Genomic DNA, 24,228 nt, shown 5'->3' with positions numbered 1-24,228 from the left:
GTGTCTTTATCTTAAAAGGGCTTGCTAGCTTTGCTCCACACCCTACCCACAGGCTGGGGGTACAACATATCATGAAAATTATTTTGCTGTTGCAACTCCTGTAACAAGAAGAGGCATCCACAAGTGGATCTCTGGTGAACAGAAGCCGTTTTACAAGACAACTTGCTCCAGTCGCCTTCCTTACCTTCCTGAGCACATCAACAACGTTCCTAATGTAAGGCAGCTCATCTTTAAGAATGGCTTTGCTATAGGTAGCAGCCAGGTGAGCTGTTTTTCTCCAGATTTTTCGAGGTGGGGCTGCTCACCTGATGAGGGCCACACCAAATGGCCACCTGGCAGTTGGCCATTTGATGACAAGATCTGCTGTGACCTGCTCCTTTTGTAGCTGGGTGGGAGTTGATGAGAGGAAAGCTACAGAAGAGTTCACCTGACCAGCATGCAGAGATGTGAAACCTTCGAGAAAATGTGAGTGAATATTTTTGAAATACAGCTACATAGAGGAAGATTTGTTTCCTCTTTAGGGCTGAACCCTGTGACTGGACACTGACACGTGCTGCTCTTCTAGCTTGGTAGGAGCCTGGTGGCAACAGGGTGCTGCTTGTCTGCCTGCCACGAGACAGACAGCAGGTGAGGGACGAGTGGGAGGTTATTTTATAGAGCCTGCTTTATTTACAAAAAAAAAAGAGCCATCAAGAAACATCCTTCTCAAGTTTTCTTCCAATCTGTCTCTTCCAATTTGCTCAGATACTGATGGTGTGTGAAAGCTCAATGGTACTTGCTTCCTTTCTTGTAGCATCTTACAGCTCCTGAATTCTAGGCGTTAGAGCTGAGAGTTGTGTTTGAGGCTTGTAAAGCTTTCTCTTCCACAAGTTTTGGGCAAGCCAACAGAAAGTTTGTTATGTGTTAAATCTACTGAAAATTTGACATCAAAACTGCTGTAAAGAGAAAAGCACCTCAGGGGTTCTTACACAGTGATACTGGAGCTTCTCTTACAGTAGATGTCATATGTCAGGTGTTGTGCCATAAGTTAAGATGGCAGAGGCTGGTGTGGTGTATGTGGTGTGATGTGTAAGGGTGCTGTGGGAGAGAAAGGGAATCTCCTTAAAGCTGTCGGTCAAGCAAAGAGACGGCGCTTTTGCTTGGACAGCTGTGCAGCTGGGTCTGGTTCCTCAGCTGGGTGCTCTCAAAGTTTCCGGATCCCTCCTGGCACAGGGTCTTCATCACTAATCTTTAATTTTGCAGCAGCATTTTGAAACTGGTAAGTGGGTCTCTCAACAGCGGGTGCGATACAGAAACCAACAAGAAACTGTTGGGAAGAGTCTGAATTCCGTTGTGATGCTCAGAGCAAAAAAACGAAGCTGGTGCATAAGCAGTGTGAGCCTACGGCCTTCCGACATGGAGGAGCAACGGGTCAGCGCAGGGACCTGTGGCTGTGCCAGTGCATGACGGGTGGGAGCACGGCTCGCCGAGTCCCCACCAGGCTGGGCTGTGCGCGTGCTGGCGAGTTCCAGCGCTGTTGCTCTCCAAACTTCTGGCGTCCCCGTGAATGACTGAACTGTAACCTCTTTTCTGCTCCAGTTCTTGGTAATTCGGTAATGACAAGGTACGCTGTAGCTAGAAGATGCCTTTTCAGGAGAAATGAAATATTAACTGTAAAAAATGCTTGATGCTGTTGTATCTATTTTTTGTAAGAAAAATTGACTAGTTGGGCTTAGACTAAAACATCTGAAAAAAATGAGGAAAGCCTGAGGAATAGCGTGCGGGTTGGTGGGTGAGCTCAGCCTGTGGTGGAATGTGCCTGAGGACCCCGGCCTTTCGCTTAGCTAGAGCACGAGGCTCCAGCGTCTTCCTTCAGACCCCGGCATCAACCCCCGCTGCTGTGGGAGGAGGCTGGTCCACGAGGAGAGCTCACCAGTTCAGATGTGCACCGAGGTGTAGCGTTGCTCCAAGAATGAAAGCAAAGCAGTTGCGTCTATTACTGAGCCTTATCCTGTAGTTGGAAGAAAACATTTTGTTTATGCTATTTCTGTTTCTTTCCACTAGAAGATAGTCTTGAGTCAAACATTACGCACTGCAAGCAGCAGCTGTGACTTTTAATGCTCGTGTAAAATGCTGGTTTATTCAATAGTGAAAATATGAATTAGCCCAACAGCAAATAATTAGAACAAAACTGTGGCAGTGAGCATTACATTGGAATATGGCCAATAACAGAAATGTGTGACACACGCTGGTATGGGCAGCATCACTGCGTAAGTGTGTCAGGGCTGGGAATACAAGGGGTGAAATACTGGAATTTAGTGGTAACGGCAGTGCAAGGTGCTCCCAAGAAATGGTGGCAAGTAATGTCTCCAAGTACATCACATCGGAAGGCAATTTAACTCTGGTTCTTCTCTTTTCTGCGGTACTCGATGCCTCAATTTAAATTTCCTGAATAGCTGCTTCCTCATCCCATTTTCTAAAAAAACCCTGGTATTTGCATAACTGACCAGTTTGACATTTGGGCTGTGGAGAAGTGAGATGTTCCTGTAGTGCAGGGCCTGTTCTATGCTTCTGCAGACATAAAAATTGCTACGGCTGAGATGTCGTTCTCATATAGTGGCACTTTGGTCTCCAAAATTCAGGACCAGAAACAAAGGCTACCTGAGAAATACCAATGGAACTGAAAAACCAACTAAATTATAGCTTGTATGGAGATGAAGACATGGTAGAAAATACAGAGGTAAAAACATTTCTTGGTTTAAAAAAAAGGCATTGAAATAGATCCAGGTTCTCTTTTTTTCTCCTGAATTGTTCTCCAGAGTTCTTCTCCAACTCAATTTTGTTCCTGGAGTTTTGCTCTCCTGAACAAACGCTTGTGCTTTAACTCCAAGAGTCAACCTCCAGGTTCAAACAAAATCCTTGTTGTGTTTTTGGGGGGTTTGGTTTGTTTTGGGTTTCGTGGTTGTGTTGTGGGTGAGTTCAGTTTGTTTTTTTAAAGCTTAAAACAGATCTTCTTTTAAAGTGAGGATTTCAGAGCAACTGAAATAAAGCAGTAATAAATCTCGACCACTTGCAGCAGCGTATGGCAGCCTACCTGCGTAATATTCTCTTACCTTCTGTAATCAGCATTCGGGCCCATCGCTGAAGAGAGCAGTGCTCTAACGAAAATCAGCAAAACCACTCCCTGCCTCCTTCCAACCCAACGTGCTTTTTGTATACTCAGCGTATCGAGGAAGCGAGGCCTGCTGTCTGTGCTTAGGGACCACGAGAACTTGAGAGGGGGCCGCTGCGGCCCCCCGGGTCAGGCGCAGAAGGAAGCGGGACGAGGGCTGGCGAAGGAGGAAGCCTTTGCCTGCACCGTTGCTCTGTGCAACGCAGCGCAGCTGTGACACCGGTTAGGAGTAACGGGCTGACGGAGGGAGCAATGAAGGCCACAGCACACACGCATCATGCGCGTCAGACTTTCCCATTGCCCGATTTCCTCTTACAATAGCTGTAAGATTTCAAGCGGACTTGCATGTGAGCATGTTTTTCTATGGCATCAGACTGATCTTGAGGGTTAAAAACAAACACTTTTTGTACAGATCTCACAGTCACACTTGAATCTTATTCCTTTCTTCTGGTGTTTAATGTACATATCTTGGATGATGATTTAAAAACCAGACAGTGTATGTGAGCCAGCTAGCGTTGCTCCAGCTATTGTTTTTTCCAGTTCAGCTTCCATACACACAGATGTTCTGCTGCCTACCGTTCCTATAGCACTGGCAGGAAAGGCACAAACGCAAGCCCACTACGAGAACCATAGAGACCTCTAAACAAGTTCTCAGAGCTGGAGGGGAAAAAAAAACAACAACCAAACAAAACAAAACAAAAAAGAAGACAGGATAAAGCTTTCTCCTGTATCGCAGCACACGTGCATGAACTGAGAGCATGGCTAATTGGAAATTCTGTTTTCTAGCAGGCCACAACACACTAATGTTGACAATATTTTAGAATAACTCGTTCTTTATTTGCTACCATTGTAAACATCTCTTTCCATTACACAGACATCACAGTTTATATTATTGCTTTTATATTGTGGTAAACAGAAATTTCTATTAGTATGCAGCTATCTAAGCACAGTGTGATGAGAAGAAACGATGAGAAGAAACCGCCCACAAGCCTGGGCTGGGGTGGTTTTTATTTTCTTTCCCTAGCAAAAGACAATATATTGACTGGCACAAGAAACATCAGTCCAAAGCTTGACCACCACTGCACTACAGCAACACAAAACAAGGATCACAGAAAGAAACAACAGGCTACACCTTCACCACAGATTCACTAGCAGTATTTTCAAGAATACTGACTGCTGAATTCCCACCTAACTAAATACAAACTTTTTCATCATGATAATTCTTAAAACAAGGCCAACCAATATTTTTTTGTAAAACATTTTGTTATTTAACAAATGGACGGAAAAATCTGGAAAATGAATGCTTGCAGCTTTGTGTGTGTTTAATTTTTTGTTTGCTGTTTTTTGTTTGTTTTTCAAACAGTGAAATTCCAAAACTATTTATATGAGGCGCTTACAGTGGCCCCTTTCCCTATTGCCCTTTAGGACAAAATGCCCTATGCTTCACACTGCTGTAGCAGATGACAGAAGCACAACCAGTTTAAAAACATTCTCAGTTTCTTTCTTCCTAAGCAGCACCATCTTCAAATCGCTTTCCAATCAAGCTGGTTACTTATGAAGCAATGTGTTTGCTTACTGAGAGACTAGATTTTACTTTTGCTTGTGGTAAACTTCTACTCATCTTCAGATTAATTTGTTCACTGAGTGGCACCATGTTTCAAGCATACATTAAACAACAAAAGTGGAGGTAGTTTGTTAAACAGTTTGTACAGGAACAACAACAACAAAAAAATCTAGAGAACCACCTTGTTGTCTTCAGTTTTAGATTTTTTTTTTCCTAAAATTACTATTGCATATAAGCTTTCACATAGTGAATGCTTTAAAGAGGCAGCAAGTTAGAAAACTAACAGTACTTGCAAATTCTAATAAGATAATACACACTTTAAAACATGACAGTTAATAAATAACAAGAGAATTCACCAAGGTTTTAAAACCATGAGCAACAAACTCGGATGTTAAACAAATTGATTATATCAACTTGTAGAAAGGTGGCCTACCTCCATTTTGAGTCTTCCACAACCTTAGGATTGTCGCCCTGCAATAGAGTTAGTAAAAAACGCAGCTAACTACTAAAACCTTGTTCTTCTCTTCCCTAAAGACAAATTTATCTTTTTCCATATATTTTCTAGCTACCACCACAATACAATTAGCCTACCACTGGTGCACAACAGACACCCAGTACTAGTCTACATATAATGAGTGACTCCTAGACAGAAGGACTGGGCTACTCGATCGTACAAAACTACATGCAGGTTCTAACTGTTTACTGGGAAGGTGTACTGGAGCCCAACATACACATTCACCTTAATTACTACATGCAAACCAGTGCATTTCCATGTATCATCTCACTCATCTGATCATGGTTAGGCTTACTTTTTTCTCTTCTCTTTTTTTTTAAAAAAAAAGCTATGAAGATGCAAGCAGTAGATGAAAGTAAAGAAAGGGATCTCCTTTCCTGCTGCTACTAAATGTATCGGGGTCACTTCTGAAATTCAAAAAGCCAGTCTCATGGTGCTTGCAAAGGAGGTCTACAAGCAATAGCAGAAAGTATTAACGAAGACAAACATTGACAGAAGCTGGGGCTGGAAAGTAACAGACAACTAACATCTCAGCCACTGGGAAACAGTCTGCTTTCCACTTCCTCACATTTTAGGAATGTCCAGTATCTACAAGGGTCAGAGAAACAAAGCTCCCTGGCAGGGCTTGAATCCCACAACATTATCCACAGCATCTCAGCCTTTTCAGTGGTGAGAATTACAGGACCCAAGTACTTGGGAGCAACAAAAGAACTAGGCTTCCCGTGGTCCATTTTGTATCTAATCCAGTCAGTTCAGCTTATAAACCATGCCACAAACATAAATACACTCCCTACAAGCATCTTCACGTTGCTTTTTTTTCAGTAGAGTAGCATCGACCCAACACAGATGAGATGAACCCTTCTCCACCCTGCACACATTTAAAGCCAAGAGTTGTTTCACTCTCATCTACACCTAAAGTATCCTAAGAAGAGAACAGAACTGCGTTACCTCCTACGTATATACTGTCTACCCTGATCGAGAGCTTTCCCACAAACAAGAGATCCCCAACATTTAAGGGATCGAGAGCAACTGGGTGGATGCAGCACAAGAAGTCACCAGTTACGCGATACAGACTGACAGAATTATGGAGGCGCGAAGGCGCCTCTGGAGATGACCTAGTCCAACCCCCTGCCAACAGCCAAGTCACCTACAGCAGGCTGCTTAGGACCATGTCCAGTTGGGTTTCGATTATCTCCAAGGAGATGCAGGATTACATATCATAATAATACATTTAATACTTATGTAGTGTAACATCACTCGTTACAAAAAGGAGTTTGTATTTTTTTTCTTCTCATGTTCAATATTCTTATTCTTCAGGAATCTCTTAATGATTAGTCATTGACTAGAAGTTAATTTACCTGAGATGATTAAAAAAAAAAAAGGCATGAAAGCTTCTATTAGCATACAAATTTTGTGCCACTGTGTGCTATTTAGGTATATACTGAAAGACTGTTTCCCAAATAACTCAAGCTTCTAAGGCTATGATCTGGTTACAGAATCAAAATAAAACACTGATTGAACAAAGCAGAAGGCACTTCTTTAATACTAGGTTTTAGAAAATGAAGTGGTGGTCATACCAAATCTGTTTAAAGTTGCTTTAAGCAATAATTAGTCACACTATAGATCTGAAGTCCTATTGACTAGATTGTCTGAGGATGCCAAGATTAAGGAACATGTCGCAGTTGCATCCCGTCCATGGAAAACACATCTTTGTTAGAGACTTGTACTCAGGTGGGAATGTATTTTCACCAAATAGGGACCGCAGCTGCAATAAACGTTTTTAATAGTGAACTGTACAAAACGGCTAAACTAACTCTCTTGTACTTCCCACTGAGAACACCCCATTAGCTGCTAAAAGAAAGGGCTGACAACAGATACAAAGTCACGCAGCCTGAGTAGCTGAAGTCAGAAAGAATGGAACATTTTTACAGGAGGACTATTTTCAGAAGGAATGGCTTTAGTCTGAGGATCTGATCCTCACACTGATATTTGTGGTTCTTTTTGTTTGTTTGCAAACTAAGCTTTTTTCCAAGCATAGGAATCTGCTGGTACAAATCCATAGATTAAAAAAAAAAAACAAACTCTCTTAGCCAGAAGTAATTTCTAATAAGTATGTCAGTATGTTGATGGATTAAGCCTCTTCTCCAAAATCATAATACATCCCCCTCATGGACCTCTTTGTTAGAGAGAGACTTAACATTGACAAGCAAATGATCAACTCCACGTACAGACCAAGAACACAAAAAGTCTAAAATTTCAACTAAAAGAAGTTTTTAAAAGACAATTAACAGTCAAACCTATTAATGGAAAACATGATGCGGCATAAATACCTGCTTCATGTTCTTGCACCAAGAAGTATAAAATAACTTGTGAAAGCAAGCGGTCCAGAGGCTCTTGAGATCTATGGGTTGGTTTTTGTGTTTGTTGTTTGTGTTTTTTGTTGTTTTTCTTTTTTAAAAAAGGTGTCCTTTGGAGAATAGCATATAAAGACCTGTAAACAGAGGTTGATTGTCCAAGCTTTCTTAACTGAATTTTGATTTTTTTTTTAAATGTAAAAAAAAAAAAAAGTTCTATTGTTAAACAGTTTTTGGTGAAACACGCAAAAATTCCATCCAAATGCATAATTCCATTTTTGATGCAGAACCTCATAGACTGCAGAGGAGTTAAGGTTTCTTTGTACTTTGTAAGGTTAGTATCACATCACAATCCAGCAGAAGTCCCTTGATTTTTTCATGGAATTTCTCTCTGTATTGGTTGAAGTGCATAATGCTTTCTGGTTCTTCTTCAAACCAGAACTTGTCAAACTCATAAACCAGATAACCTGTGAAGAAAATAAAACATGGATCTGCAAAAATGACCACCACAATCTTCTGCCTTTAGCTAGACCTAGAACAACCCTTTAGATTCTATTCAATCCCTTAAAATAGGGAGTGTCCCATCCTGGTCAACAGCAAGCTTTTAGACACTGTAATAATGAATAAAAAAATAAATCTGCAAATACTGAATTCTCAGACTGCAATCTCTAATATACAGAAAGCCACCCAAATTTATCCCTTAAATGTAGATTTCTGTAGCACAATGTTTAAGCATCGGGTGCCTTTCCAGTACCTGATCCAGAAGATAAAACAGCTTGCTCTGGCTAATGAGAAAAGAGTGGAAACGCACTCCAAAAAGCCAAAGCTACATTGCAGGCCTCCCCCCGGCAGCCTGTACTAAAGAAGCCACAGGTACTTACAGTAAAACTGGTGGAAGTGCTCCATCTGCGGCAAGCCAGAGACCAAGTTGTACAGATGAGACTTTAAAGCACCGTTCTTCAGTAAGCTGTACGCCATTTCCGTCAGGTTGATTCCGACTATTGCATAAGAATATCTGCAAGGCCAATCACAGCTCACGCTTTACCTCATGGACTGGAGGACTTAAAGCTTCCCAGAAACAGGCTGCATTAGGATAACTCTAAGAGTCAGTTTTTCCTAGGACGCTTGCTGAGAAGCCAACTCTGGCCTACAGACTACTCTTTCCATTCCCTGGTGCATCCTACCATGTAAAACTTATTTCAAAACTCTAGTTTCCTGTACAGTAGTATGGCAGATGCCTCCATTAGGCAATAATGAGATGGTAAGGCTAAACAACCTTGTCCTCAATTTGCTCATTTGAAATCATTAAATCTGCTGGAATACGAGAAATCGGGCAAGAAAAGTGTTGTTGCAGTATAAAGGGAATGGCATGGCCATCTCAACCATTTCTTTAAGCTGAAAAAACCTTTTCTGTTGCGTGGTATAGAAAGTACCACAATAGGAATTCTTAAAGGACTATTAAAACAAGTCTTTCAGGAGGAAGGGGAGGGGGGGGAGGATTACTTTGTGTCAGTGATATGGGTATTTAATTGATCGACATGTCCCAGATAGCCTATTCATGACCTAGCTGCGCAAGCAACATTATTTACAACTGTTAAGTCATGAAAGCTTCCCATTCTTGGTAGGCGATTATCAGGGAACTAGATGGATCAGATGATACACACAGGTCTATCAGCTTTCCTTGGCATCTGACTCATTTTGGAGTGTATTTCCCTGTAGAAGGAGCTCAATGTTTTAATATGCAAAGTTTTAAAAAATGAATTAAAAGTTGAACAACAAAACATTTGTATAATTGCAGAACAGAAAGCTAGCAAAAAAGGGATCTTATGAGATAATCTATACTTCCCAACATGGGATCATTAAGAAGGTGAAAAATAACTACTCCTTTCTAAATTATTACAAATAAAGCTAACTACGGTGTTCATTGTGTTAACCAAAGCCAACATTTTGCAGCATTTTTCGTCCCAACAAGTCTATTCGGAAGGAAAAGCTGCACATAGTTCCCAACCTGAAATTGATTTCTGTGTTCTGTTTCTCAAACCTTTCTCCTCTGGCCCTTTTTTCATCCTTTAAATGGAAAAAAAAAACCCCCACAAATATTTTCCTCTTCATTTTCAGGACACACACTTGGCAGTCTTAACATAAGCTCTTACACAGAACAAGCCAGAAGAAGTCATGTAGTGACTTACCCCAGCTTTGGGTGATTTGACCGAGAAAGGATCTGACGAGCTTCATCGGTGTAATGCTTACTAAAATACCTGTCAGGTAAAACAGGATCTTCTATTATTTTTTTTCAGTTCATATTAAAAAATATTAATGTGTTCAACATCAAAATGTGTAGCTTTAAACTAAACCTGCGTACTCCCCTGTACTGAAAAATGGCACAAAATTAAAAGCAAAGAAAAGGTAGAAAACTAAATTATACTCAGCATGAACTACCACAGTAAAAAAAAAAAAAAAATCATTGTGATCCGAGTATCAAATATGAAGAGTTCACCCAAGTCCACAAATTAGCTTAGCAAAGTTATGTAAACTTGGTTATTATTCATTACAGTAATTAATTCAGGAATTTTAAAAGCTTTTGAGAAGCCCCTTTCTAAGTTATAACCTATCAAATCTATCATACAACAACAACAAAATAAGACATCTTGGGCAACTTTCTGTTCCTCCCCTCACTTATTGGCCTCTACCCAACCACAGGTTTACAGATGTGCAGGCGCTAGAAACGTTGACTTACTTGGAAAATACTGTTTTTCACTGCAGAAGCCACCATTTCTATTTGCTTTATTCAGTCTTTATTAGAAATAGCATTAACTGGAGAAAATACATAGATACTGAAATCTAGTTACAACAGAAATTAAATACTTCTTTTTCACTTACACCAGATTCACTAATCCCAGCAGGCCCATTCCTCTGAAGTCTGTTTTGGGATCATCACCTTGGAAGCCAATGTCACACCACTGCTTGGTGATTCTGGCCTTCAGATTCTCATGAGGCATCAGCAAATTCCAAAGCTGCACAAATACGCTTCCATGTTACACACAGCTGCTAAAGTATTCCAAGTCACATAATTCAGAACACTTGCTGCTGCTGTGCATTAGAAACAATTCACTGAGGACTAGGATACAATCTGCATGCTGTTCTTCTCTGTTAGTGGCACTCCAGGGTCATACTACAATGGCTTATTTCAGCAATTATAAAAATCACAGAATCTAACCCAGCTGAGGTGTTGGTCTGGTATCACACAGTGCCCTAGCAACAGCCTCTCTGCACAGCTCGCATCATCAGATCACAGAATGGTTTGGGTTGGAGGGGCTTTAAAGATCATCTGGTTCCAACCCTCCCTTCCATGGGCAGGGACACCTTCCACCAGACCAGGCTGCTCAGAAGCTCCATCCAACCTGGCCTGGAACACTGCCAGGGAGGGGGCAGCCACAGCTGCTCTGGGCAACCTGTTCCAGTGCCTCACCACCCTCATCATAAAGAATTTCTTCCTTATATCTATTCTAAATCTACCCTCTTTCAGTTATTAAATATAAATTATTATAAATTGTTACATTTAACATTAAATGTGATAATTTCCCTTCACAGACAAAGCCACTATATCAATACTAAAGAAACAAAGACCTGTTTCACTTCAGAAATTAAATTATGCATCACTTTTGGATAGGACAGTTACAAACTGAAATATAAATTCTCAATGAATCCTCACTTAACGTGTCAACGTTGGGACTTGCATAGCAAGTTGAGGTAATTATGAAATGCTAAGAAAATGTCATGCTAATATAGTTGCACAGTAGAAGCTATTTGAAAAAAGCCTCAAACAGTATTACATTATTATTTATTGTTACCTAAAATACATTACTGATAGCTTTTATCTTCTGGCATTAAACCATCCTCTTTGACGCTGACTGGGATGCAGCAATAAGAAAACACGAGTGTATTTTTCATTTAGTAATCATTGTTTTACAAAGTTAGTTAAAGTGCATAAGGTTAAATATCTTTTTAGCTGCGATCCTCCAGTCACCCATTACAAAATTTCTTTGCTACTTACACACTGTTGTTACGTCCAATTTCACACCAGATAATCCCAGTGAGTAACTCTAGTTTCCTAGTATGTTTTGCTTTGATGTTGTATTTTAATGTGTCGCTTCTGTAATGGCTTAGCAGTTCGCAAGTAGAAAAGAGCTTTAAATAGGCCAGCTGGTAAGAATACTACCAACAGATTACGTTCATTCAAGCTGTTGGACTTGGAGGGAAAAAACAAACAGCTTTCGTATTTAAAAGATTATTTTCACCTCAATTAACTGTTCCTCGTGTTCTTCGTTATCCGAATCATACGGGACCTTCCTCAGATTTTCCACATTCAAATAAAGTTTTTTATAACCTGATATCTGCAGTAAGGTTATATGCAGATTTGTCTTAAACCTGAAATAATAACAAAACACCACACAGAAGCTATTAAGAGGCATAGTTAGCCATAAATTCTTGCTTGAACTACCAGATAGGAACGTTCTTACGTTAACAGAATGTAACCACTAGAATTAGGAAGTGCTTTATGTTTACCTTTCAAACTACAGCATATTGGTTAAGCATACTGATACATGGATCTTATTTCTGCTTTAAAAAAAACAATCAAAAACCCTCTAGCCGATTCCCGTGCTGTACAGTCAGGCCCTATTCACTTAAAACACAGAAGAAAAAAATAACTTAGCAAAAATCTGTGAAGACACAAGAAAACCCCATAGATCATCCTGACCCCTGCACCTTCACCCACCCACAAACTTTTTGGAAGTCTTAAGAGCAAAACTTTGTCAGAAATACTTAGAGCTTCAAAGAAGCATCTCATTAAAGTTTTGACTAGTCACAATTGTTCCTCTCAATCACTCATAATTACTTATGCAGATGAATGCAAACATTAATCAGGCATCACTATACTCTCTCAAATATACCTAAGCAACTACACCGTTCAGGTCATCAACCGATGCGATAATCACATTACTGAGAACTACCAAGTAACAGAAGGGACCTGCAAGACAGAGCTGAAGTTATGCCAAATCCATGCCAATTAAAACGTCGCAGTTTCTTTTCTAGAACAAAGACAACACAACCACACCTTATTTTCTAATTTCATTCTAAAGATTTGTGCTGAATGGCCTAAATATTGTATCAGATTAAGCAACTGCAAGAACACGCCAAGAAGTCGGGATTATCTGCCACGAAGAACTTCTGTTTGGTTCCAAACGTACCCTGTATCCTTCTGTCCAATTTTCTTTTCTTTCATTACATCTCTGACGCACTTCTCCACTTCAGCTTCATCCACATGTACGGCATTTCTTAAAACCTAGGAAGTTAACACAGCAAAAGACTTCGTGAGCAATGCAGGAACCCGTGATCTGCTTTATTCTTATTTCTCTGCCTCTGCACACCTGCCATGTACGTGTTCTTTACCATAAAAGGAGACTGGTCAATTTACTGCAGAGGTTTACAATACAGGGGCTCAAATGGTATACAAAAGATCTGCAACGACTACATAAAGGCATCATTTGTAACTCCAATGGACTGTAAACAACGTTTACACAGGAGTCCCATAAAGAATAAATAACAAGCTGGAGAGTTGCTTAGCCTAGGTTCTCGTTTGCTTTCGAACGCTGAATTGAACCATGTTCTTCCTAATCCAGCTGACAGCAACGCAGCCATCCAGGAGCAAAAGCAGTACAACGTCAGCAAGGAAACGATGCTTCAGAATTAGGGGACGGTGACCTAATGAAGTTGAGGTTTCAGTGCCGGGCTGAAGCAAAAGAACGTAAGACCCTGCTCTCCTGCAGTCTTCCAGAGTGAAGGGCACATCGCAGTAATGATGGTTATGCACTGCCCACCTAAAATCACTTTGCCTTCTAAAATTTTCATGGTCTTCTAAAACTCTTTTAAAACTGAGTATTAATGTATGTGATAAAATCATTTACTTAAGAGACGTTAAAAGACCCACCCACGCTGTGCTCTACCACAACAAAGATGCTTGGGGCAGCGAATATTCTCTCTCAACATCACCTTGCAGTGACCAGCTAGAAAAGGGGAGACTGCAGTCACCTCACTGTCGAAAAAGTTTTGTTCCAAATATACAAATTTGAGGGTTTAAAGTGTCAGCTTATGCCTAACTGCCACAGAACGGCTGGAATGAGCCTGTCAGTTCAACGCCTACCTGCAAAACTTGCGTTACATTTTTCTTTCTCAGTAAGTCCAGACGCAGCAGCACACGCTGCGTTTAGCTGCTTTACCCGTATCATTTATATCGCGCTTCTGGTCTCTACGAAAAGAGTGAGAGGTTGTTGTGACAGGGAGCGCTGACCCCCTCCAGGCACAGCAGCTCCGTGTAAGGACTCGCCTGACTTGCTGCTAGAGCCGTCCATCGCTCAGAGAGCGGGAAACAAGCAGCTGCCGGGCACGCGGCTATTCCGGAGAAGCCCTGACCGACCCTAGCGTGCAGAGCCCTAAACGCTGCTGTTCTCTCCTCTCTGCGCTCTGCTCCTCTGCTTTCCTTCGCCCCCAAAAAGTAAACGCAGACGTTCTTTTCTGGGAACGGTCTCTGAAAGAAGGTTTTATCGCAGTTTAATCTCCAGTATCTTTTACCTTATTCTTGGACGATTCCAGTGAGCGCTCTGCAATACAAAAGAAGTAAATGTCAGTTTGGAAAAAAAGTAAATGTTAAATTGAATGGAATTGTTTTAAATAATTGACAGTAGGTGTCCTTGTGGCATGCAGGATAAAATCTTGCATCCCTTCCATACGTGTAATTAATCAAAAACGACTCAATCTTAAAATCAACAGGTACCAGGTAACTGAAAGTCTTAAGTCACAGAGGTTTTTTTCTAATCCTCGAGGACAACGGTGAAAACAGACTCGCTTTTTTAAAACACCGATCAATTGGACATACAAAAACAAATCTGAAGAGGCGTCACGGCAGCCCTCCGCCTCCCAGTCTCCCCCCGTCCTTAGAGATGGGTTTTGCGTTTGCCAGCGGAGAACGGGGCAGCGCGGGGCAGCGCAGTCGCTTCCTCAGGCGGCCCTGGGAGCGGCAAAAGCTCCAGCTCGGGGCCGAAACCGCCGCTTTACACCACAATCCCGCATCGAGCACAGCTGAGCATCTGATCACCACCCCCCCCCCCCCAAATCCCGCATTCGCGCCCGTCCCGCGCGGCCCCTCCCGCAACGGGAAGGCGCCAACGCGCGGGGGGGGGCGCGAACAACGCGGGAGGGCCGCCCCGCGCCCCGCCGCCGTCACCTATGCCGAGCGTCCGCCGCGCGCCGGGCGCGCCGCCGCCGAGGAGCCGCTGCAGCTCGCACCGGCGCGTCAGCAGCCGCAGGACCCACTTCAGCCAGGCGCGCAGGTAGCGGCTGTACAGGAAGCCCCACAGGCACACCAGCATCTTCTGCGGGGAGAAAGCCCCGCGTCAGCGGCAGGACCGCGCCCGCCTCGGCCTCGGCCTCGGCCTCCCCGCCCCGCCGCCGCCGCCCCTCCCCGGCCCCGCGCCGCCCTCCGCGGCCGTTCGCGCTCGGCGCCCCCCGCCGCGCCGGGCCGATGCCCCCCGCCCCCCCCCGCGCCCACCGTGGCGGCGGCTTAGCGGCGCCCGGCCGCCCCCCGCAGCCTCCCGCCGGAAGCCGCCTACCCGACCTGGAAGCGATCGCGGGGCGGAAGCGCCGTGCCAGCAGCCGTTACCGGCGGTCGGGGCGCGGCTCCCCGCCCGGCCGAGAGCCGGAGGGAGCCGCGGTGCTGCCGGCCCCCGGCGCGCCTTCCCGGGCCGTGCCGCAGCGGCCCCGGGGCGCCCGGCGCAGGCCCTGCCCGCCGGGACGCGCCGCTCCCGCCCCGGGGCAGGCCCCAGCGGTGGCACCGGCGGGGCGGCTCGCAGCCGGGCCGAAACCCCGGTACCGTCTGGGTGATTCGCGCCTTCAGCTCGGCCGTGACGCCGACGCGGTGCTTGGCGCGGCTGGGGACCGCTTGTGCTCGCTTACGTGTTGGCGAAGCTCTGCTTGGGGACTCGGGGCTTGCCTCCGCCGGGCAGCGCGAACCGGGAAGGTGCTACGGACTGAGTCGGGCTGAATGCCTTCAAGGAGGGGTGCTTTGCCTTGGATCCCGCCGTGCCTTGGATCCCGCCATGCCACGGATCCCGCCTTGCCATCATCAAAGGGAGGTCCAGGCAGAGTGTTTAATTTAGTTCCAGTCAGTACTTCCCCTGTATTACAATTAACGATTAGCCCAGTGAACGCGGGCTGAGCGGTTCCTCCGAGGACAGCGGGAAGAGCTCCCATTCTTCTAAATTGTGCGCAGAATTCTTAGGGTTGGAAGGGGGCTGCAGACTGGCTGGGCCGTGTGCGCATACGTTGTCTTACCGTGAGGAAATGGAAGTACCTTTGGCACAGGGTCGGAAGCCGCGGGGCAGGTCTGGTGACCTGCGTCCCGCGGAGGATTTCAGAGGGTGGACAGCACGTTTGGCATCCTCCCTGTGGATTTTTACACTCTGAGGGGTGTGGAGTTTCATGGGGGGAATCATCGATGCATAAACTTCAATTGTTTGAAGTTCAGTTGTTTGCAGATATGATTCCTACTCTTAAAAACTGTGAGGAGAGACGGTGTATGTTAAGAGGCAGCAGGTGGTCATTTATTTCAGTGTAACTTCTTAAGACTTTTAAAGTATTGGACTGGTACTGGATGAAAATGAACTAAAAAAATATTTCTCTCTATTAAAAAGTATTCTTACTTGGTGACAGGGTGGCGTGATGTTTCTACCACATTACCTACATAGAAGTTGGTCCAAGGTAGCCAAAACCCGGAAAATACCTTGAAAAAATACCAAAGATCCAGTGCCTAAGAACTGATAAAAGAAACTGGGCAAGAGAAATCTGTCTGCGTTGCAGGACCTGGGTAAGCTAGAGCTCCCACCTGGCTTGTATGGAGACAGCCCCGAGCAGATAACCCAGATCAGGGAAAAACGCTTGCGCTGTGCCTCCCTGCTGGCGGTCCGGCAGGGCGCTGCTGCCGCGCTATCGGAACGCGGCTCGGCATCAGCAGGCTCCAGGCATCAGCGGCAGTGGGGTGTTACAGCTCGGTGGTGGGAAGGCGGAGGGCTTGTGACGACGCGGAGAAGTGGAAGGGCGGTCAGGTCCCTGCTGCCCGTCTTTATGCCCACGCGTGGATTGCTCCGAGATCACTCGTTAGGAGCGTGAGCTGCCGGAATTGCTGAGCAAGTCCAGCAGGTGCATCCGTAAAGTGTGGGTCTGTGCAAGCAACGCAGGGCGATTTCTAGCTGATGAGACTTTTGTTGAAGTGCACCAAAATAAAACCTTCCCACTGCTTCAGGAGTTTCACGTTCCATTGTGTCTTTTAATTGATTAAATATCTTCATATCCGTATGATTAACTTTTTTTTTTTCTCTGTTATTTATACTTAAATAGAAAATCCTTTTTGTATGGATTTTTAAGAACCAAAGTAGCTGCTGCTTCTACTACATGTTTTGGAATTTGTTCCTATTTTGGTTTATGATGGTCTTAAACTCTACCATAACAATAAATACAGTACACGATCCTTGCTTTCTCAGTCAGTTCTCTTTGCTTCCAGTCTCCAGGACTGATGCGTAGAGTGTCCCGTGTTGACATTAGATTGCAAAATACTTCTTGGTGTTATAATTAGACTTGCTGAGGTAAGCTTGGAAACTTTTAAGGTCTTGTTTTAAAGCACTTCTGAAATGTGAGAGTTTAAAAGATGCAAGTTTTAATCTAGCTTAGACTTTTTTTTTTTGCTCATACAATGTTTTCTTTACTTAAATCTGTATTTTGACGTAAATTCCGTAACCAATTACATTTATTTATTTAAAAACATTGAAGCATGCATTTTGGTCAGTTTTTTCACAGCTTTTTATAACTGGTTATTAAAAAGATATAGAGCTTATTTACTGTAAATAAGGCAGGAGATAAAGGTGACTATACCAAACTTGGTAATTTCAGGTGTGTTCATTTCTCTTTAGGTTCCAAACTTGATCGTCTTTCTCCGTGCATAACAAGCAAGTGTAAACACTTGACTTCAAGCTCCATTGGGTTCTTTACAGAACCAAGTGATCCAGCAGCGAGCACGTTTTGATTTTACACAAATGTTAGTACTTGAATTGTGCAAAATGCTTCTGGATCATCATGTTCAGTCAATTCATAAATTATATTAGGACAGTCAAAAAATGTAAAGCGGTAGCCTAAGAAAAAAGATTCTAGCTGCTTCTTTTTCTGTTCAGTAGTTGCTTTCCAGCATTACCTTCACAGAGACTTTGGTTGAAGGAAAGATGATTATCTCCTGTTTACCTTTTAAAATTACATTTCTTAGGTGACAGCAGAGCAAATAAAAGAGGACTTTAACCAGCAGTATCAGCTGGGTCTCTACGCAGTCAGAAAACTTTCCATGGCAGCGATTATTACCTATTGTTACTGGTTCTTTGTTCGTGTACCCTTGTAGATGAAGGACAGCTGCAACCCACATGCAAAATAATCCATTACTTGTTTCACCCATGAGCCTGTATTAGGTTGAATACTTATTTTAATCTTTCTTATCTCTACTCCTCCTTACGCACAGATGTGTGAAAACTGTATCGAAAACGTGAGACAATCATCTTAGCCAGAAAAGGCATTCAGTTACAAAGCACGAGGACAAGCCGAGAAACTGCCCTGCAGGTGAGCTGCCTCGATGGAACTCGCCCGTTGAATGACTTGCTTAGTGTGAACACTAGAGATTACGCAGCAACATGTTCTAGGCAGTATTTTTAAAGAGGATCAGTTTGCCAGAAATGCAGAAAGTCTGCTTCTGGGCGGTAGAACTGGTCTGAAACGTTTAACCCCCCCAAAACCCTGCGTATCTTTTTCCAGTGGTACACGGTTCCTGAGCACATGAAGTAACATATGAAGAGAGCGCCGCGAGGAGGACAGTAGCAAAGCACGAAGCGAGAAAGAGGGCCTGTTTGCAAGCAGGTCCCAAGGCAGTGGAAGTTCATGACATTTTCTGTGATTAGGATTTTTTTTTTTTCTGAGGAACCGTTAAAGCAGTACCTCACTGTAAGTTAATGTGCTGGTCCAAGAAGCCAGCATCCAGTAAATGATCACCACAACTCAGCATGGCCAAGTAGCTGCGCCTGCTTTAGAGTCAGCCTTAATAAATAACACCTAATGCATGCAGCGGCAGTCTCCGCAGACATTCCCTCTGCAGTGTGTAGGTTTGTTACCAGTTTCTGGAAATACATGATGGGTTGGGGTTTTTTTCCTCACTGGCTCTGAAAATAAGCTAAAATTAAGCGTGCGTTAGGTTTCTGTTATTCTTATCTTCCATAGCCCTCCTGCTCGACCACATCATTTACATGTTCACTTTGGCTTTGTAACAGATAAAACACTGGCCAGTCAAATAAAAGTCATTTTAGTCATTACATGTGACATATTTGATGTTTATTTGTTCCTCCTAGTTCTAAGTCTCTATTTTACTGCAAGTGTGCCAAAATCTACATTGATCCTCCAGTAAAAGGAGTGCCTTGAGCCTTTGTTAACGTGGAGAGGGAAATGGCGATGAGGAGGCAACAGCGTAAGAGGATTGAGTCATAATCACGTTGTTTAATATGAATAATTACAAATACACAAAGCTTAAAGAACATTTGTCAATAAAAACATCAAAGATACAGTCAGAAACAGAAGGAAGAGGGAAGTTTAGCTCAGTGAGTACAGATCAGACACAGTGAGCTACAACTCAAGGCTTCACGGTGATTCTTGGAACCATACTCAGATTTTTAGTTCTCCGTTTGTATACTGATGCAGGCTACTGGCAGTCTCCTGTATTATATAACAACATTTATAATTCAAAGTAATTAGTAAACACAGAAGTAAACCCATCCATATCATAATTCAAAAACGGGAAGGTTAGACTCACCTCGCAAGCGCAGCAGCGTACAACTTGGATGTAGTTTTACTGTTGGTAGCCTCAAGAGTGGCACATCAAGGCAGCACTCGTGCCCGGACTCTGGCAGGGGTGTGTCTGGAGGGTTTTGGTGTGCTTTGCACAATGCTCCTCCAAATGGTTTAGGGTTCTGGTACAAGGCAAGATGCAGTTGTAGACAGAGAAAAGGAGGGAAGAGATATAGTATTAATAATACAAGCATATTTTTATAAACCAAATTACATAAAATACTATATCTTTTGGGTAAATAAGGTAAGAAGTTATATATGGTAGTAATAAGTTAAGGAAATGGGTAGCAGATTAGATGGCGCTCAGCTTACTGCTTTTGTCAGCTGACCAAGTCCAGTCTGATTTCTGATGCTGTCCATTAGATCTTTGCCACGCAGAACGGGAAACCCTCTTTTCTTTCTGGCAGGTGTGGAGTGGGGCGCATCGAGCTGTAAGCAGGTAGCAAACGTCTCAAAGTGAAAGCCACCGACTGCCTGCTGGCCTGGTATCAATGATACCCGTAAATTGATGGTGTCAATGGGATCATTGGAAAGGGGGGCCTTTTCTCCTCATAAAACAGAGGCGGTTCTGTTAAAACGATGTTCCCGCAGCAGATTCTGGGAAGCTCTGTAAATGTTTCCCTTCCCTTCGTAAAAGATGTTATACGAGATACAAACAGTGACTAATTTTTCTGTTTGCTGGCGGATTGCTGAGGAGCTGCGCAGCGGAGGCGTGCCCGCTGCAGCGGGAAGGCAGCGCGCTGAAGCAGGGCACGACGGCAGAAGAACCTTTGAAACCACTGTGCCAGGGTGCGTCGGGACTCCGTCGGGTGAGGTCCCGCAGCTGCTCTCCCTGCTTTAAAGAGGCGCTGAAACGCTCCGCGTGCGTTACCTCGCCCGCGCGAGACGCGTGTGCTAACCGCACGCCGCGCCTGGGCTTCGCGGTGCAGCGGCGGGAGCGGCACGCGAGCAAACGCACCCTGCGCTCCCAGTGCACAAAATCCTGACAGCCGCTGCGGTGCCGGGGCTGGGGCTCCGCAGCGCCTGCCCCGGGGCCCGGCCGGGGTCTGGCTGCGACACCGCAGCCAGGAGGCTCTCCGGTTCGGGTCCCGGCAGCGGGAGGGCCGGCGGCGGGGAGGGGCGGGGGTGCCGGGGCATGCCCTCCCCCGCTACCCCGGCCCCGTGGGGCGGGCTGTCCCGGCGCGGACACGCCCGGCCGGCCGGCAGTTGCCGGTGCTGGGCGAGCGGTCGGCCCGCCGGGAGATGCGGCTGCGGCGGGGCCCGCTGCTGACGGCGCTCTGCCTCGGCGCCGCCTTCCCCCTCCTGTGGTACGCGGCGTGGCAGCGGCCGCCAGGTGAGAGCGGGCACCGGGCGGGCTCGGCCCGGCCCGTCCAGCCGCGCCGCGAAGGGCGGCCCGGCGGCACCTGCTGCCTCACGCCGGGCGGGCGCCGGGCCGGGCTGGGCTGGGCTGGGCTGCCTTCCGACCGACGGGGGACGGGGGGGGCCGGGGCGCGGCTCCCCGCGGAAGGGGGGGCCGGTAACGGCTGCGCTGCCGGCGTCGGGGCCCGCGGCTCAGCCGCCCCGGCTCGGGACGGCGTCTGCCCCGGGCCAGCGGCCGCCCTGCTTGGCTCCCACGGCAGCGGGTGCGCTGGGGGCAAGGGGCGGCGGGCGGGGGGCTCGGCCCCGCGTCAGGCCGAGGGTGCAGGGTCACGGATTACGCGCGGTTGCGCAGCAGCTTGCAGGGTCGGATCCTTGGGTTAAACCCGTCCGGTTAAAAAAACGCAAACGAACGACCCAACTTTAAGAAATAATTTTGATAGAAGTTGGTATCAGGCGCCCTGCGTGGGGATGGGGCGGGCGAGGCTGCCCTGGCTGGCGCTTGCTGAGCGTCGCTGTTCCCAGCGGCGCGGGGAGGACGAAGCGGCCTTCTCCGCTCTGCCGCTGTGTTTGTGCCTCACGTGCGGTCACTTCTCCGCCTGTCTGCTGCCAGCACCGGAGGAAAAAATACCCGAGTTTTTATATTTTTATTTATCAACTTTAAAATTACGTGATGCTTTTCCAGTTGGTTAGGTAGGTGGCACATGTTGGATAGATCTACAGAAAGCCATGTCTAAGAGTCTCTGAGCCCACGTAGGGAAGATCAAACTGTCGCTATTTGCCAAAAAGAAATTAGAAGCCCTCTCCAAACAGGACTTCCGAGGCCTGCAGACGCGGCTGGTTACGCAACAGTTTGTCTGGGGTGAGGGGGAGAGAGTGGGTCTGTAAGCGCTTCCTCTCTACACCTACACCAAAGGTCCGGCTCTACAGATGCAGAAGAATTACAATAAGATGCCTTGGCCCCGCAGCGGAATGTTGAATGGAGTCAAGACAGTGCATATCCTCCTGGCTTCATCATTTCTTGTCAACTGTGCCGTTGTTTATCGTACAAAACTCGACACTTTTCTCAGTGGCCATCCGGCTGGGAGTGGGGACGGAGAAACAAAGATCCAAGAGAGGATAGCATGAAAGCGTTTGTGCCATCTGCAGTTCCCGGCCCTGTCACCTTGTTGTCTTGTGGCTCGTGTTTTGTGACTCCTCATTGCTGAAATTCCATTTTTGTTCCATTTTCTCTTTGGCCTTTCTCTGCTGGCATTCCGTGCTGAGGTGCTTTGCTGTGGTTTCTTTTTTTGGGGGGGGACAGGGTAGTACATCTTGTGGTATATATGTACATGTGTTGCTTTAACTTTTCTCTTTCCATAGTTGTCTCCTCCTCCACAGTAAACAGAGTAACTAATTCCTCTCGGATGGTATCATTCTCCTAATTAGCATTGTTAGTACCTGTTTTCTTAACAAACTTTTAACCATTACAAATGTAAATGTGTAGTGTTCAGAGACACATTCTCTCTCAAGCTTGGTAAATCTCACAAACGTGTAAATAAAAGAGTTTGATACTGGTAACTGAAGGGGGAGGTAACAGCACATGGTGAATGACTTTGTGTTACGTTTATTTCACTGGAAAGATAGTTTCTGCTCCTGAGTGGTGTTGGAAGACAGGAGCCTCCTACCCATCCCCAAAAACCCAAGAACAGCCGTATGTTGTTACCTTTTTCCGCAGAGAGAGAAGCATTGGGAGCAAACCAGCTAATGCTCTATTGTTGTCACAGAGCATCTGTTTAAGAAAGTGGTTTGAAATTAACGTTTTTCTCTGAAAACAGGCAGATACCTCTGCTTAGCTATCTTTAAACCTCTGTTCTTCCCTTCTGCGCTTGCCTCTCCGCTGACATGCCCATAGAGCACTAAGGAGTTCCGACTTTTCTCGCGTCTCAAACTGCAGTGTTTGTTTCCTTCTCTAATGCCCTTTTCACTTATCCCACCTGTTCCTGAGAGGTCAAGTACTGTCTCAGCTTGTCAGCTCCCATCTCTTTCGCTCACTTGTCAAGTGTTCTTCTCTAGCTCATTTTCTTCCACACATTTGTTCAATCTCCTCTTACTTCAGTTTCCTTCTCTGCTTTGCCCATTAAAACGTTTCGGCTGCTCTTGGTCTTTGACTACAGCGTATCTCACTAAGCAGCAGTAGTCTGTAGTGTTGCCTCCGGTTTCTGTCCAGTTACTGTTTCTTGGATTGTAGTGATGGGATAGCAAATAATCTCTTTGTTTGTTGTACAACTCAGACAGGGCATCTTAGCTCACGACTAGCAGTCTTAAGTACTTCCATGATATGAAAAGCATATAATAGCCCTGTAAAATACTGTTCCGTTTGTCTGCAGTCTCAGAGCCTTTTAGCCCTTGAAATATAAATCGGGTATTGGCTCCGTCCCGATTTCTGTGCAAATAGAAATCAGTACCTTGAGCCAGCAACCTTTAAAGACGCTACACTAGAGGGCTAGCTAGCTTCAGAGATTTGAGCTGAAACATGTTTGCTGCCAGTGACAATGTTTGGTGCTGCTTCCATCTACTCAGTGCAGCCTGAGGGTGGACTGGCAGTTGTGAGAGTTGGCTCAAGTATGGATAACTTGAACTGGCGTGGCAGGGGAGATGCTTCTGCATCACTCATGCACTTAAAAATGAAAGTTTAGAATCTACGGAAGCCAGTAGATTTCAGCTAATGTGGATTATAACATATACCTTTTAACTATCCTTACAAAGACGTTTTCATGGTCACTTTTTCCACTGCTTTATAGATACAAGCAGAGGTTTCATTTTACGTAGGCTGATATTTCTGTGGCTGAAACAATAAAGAGATAAAAGTAATTATGGAGACGATAATCACCCGCTCTTCTGCAAAGCCTGATGCTGTGTCTAAACTTGCATGGCGATTCCTTTAGCATCCTCTAGAGCGCTTGCGAACGCAGGCTGCTGTTAGCAAGTAATCAGATGGACGGCTGTAGCAATACCTGTTCCACGTCCTGCATGGTTTTGCTGTGAGCTTTTTGGTCCCTCCCCAGGCCCCAGGCAAAACCTGTCTGAAGCAAGCAGTTTGCATCTGGGGACACAAAAGGCTGTCGTCTGGGTGATGCAGATGTTCCTACTGTTGTGCAACAGAGTTACAATCCACTTGTTAATTCACCTGACCGAAAGTATTTGCTCTCATATAAATACTCTTCATGTAGATTTGTAGTTATGGGAAGTGGCATACAACTTACGATATATGTAGTGATTTTCTGACACATTTTATCTGCTGTTTTCCATGTAAATATTAATCAAC

General features: G+C 45.1%; 2 protein-coding genes and 1 long non-coding RNA gene across 3 annotated transcripts in view; 2 read left to right on the top strand and 1 right to left on the bottom strand.

Moving 5' to 3' along the window:
- Positions 1-3,966: 3,966 nt before the first annotated feature.
- Positions 3,967-15,247, bottom strand: ELMOD2 (ELMO domain containing 2). The gene is made up of 9 exons (XM_075421007.1): positions 15,190-15,247; positions 14,866-15,013; positions 14,214-14,242; positions 12,833-12,927; positions 11,882-12,011; positions 10,464-10,597; positions 9,773-9,841; positions 8,465-8,598; positions 3,967-8,050 (listed from the first exon to the last, which is right to left on the bottom strand). The coding sequence occupies exons 2-9, from the start codon at positions 15,008-15,010 to the stop codon at positions 7,893-7,895; spliced, it is 894 nt and encodes a 297-aa protein (XP_075277122.1). The 5' UTR covers positions 15,011-15,013; positions 15,190-15,247; the 3' UTR covers positions 3,967-7,892.
- Positions 15,248-15,438: 191 nt separating this feature from the next.
- Positions 15,439-19,008, top strand: LOC142361551 (uncharacterized). The gene is made up of 4 exons (XR_012764165.1): positions 15,439-16,503; positions 17,197-17,278; positions 18,196-18,293; positions 18,486-19,008. It is a non-coding gene; the product is annotated as an uncharacterized LOC142361551 (long non-coding RNA).
- Positions 19,009-20,789: 1,781 nt separating this feature from the next.
- The window catches only part of MGAT4D (MGAT4 family member D), a 36,732-nt gene continuing 33,293 nt past the window's right edge, over positions 20,790-24,228 (top strand). The window contains exon 1 of the mRNA XM_075422202.1: positions 20,790-20,898. Within this exon, the coding sequence (XP_075278317.1) occupies positions 20,808-20,898 (91 nt within the window). The 5' untranslated portion in view covers positions 20,790-20,807. The remainder of the gene's footprint in view (positions 20,899-24,228) is intronic.

This window comes from Opisthocomus hoazin, chromosome 5 (assembly GCF_030867145.1).
Source record: "Opisthocomus hoazin isolate bOpiHoa1 chromosome 5, bOpiHoa1.hap1, whole genome shotgun sequence".
Taxonomy (NCBI): Eukaryota; Metazoa; Chordata; class Aves; order Opisthocomiformes; family Opisthocomidae; genus Opisthocomus; species Opisthocomus hoazin.
Note: the sequence above shows the minus strand (reverse complement) of the source record. Positions and strands in the feature narration are given on the sequence as shown.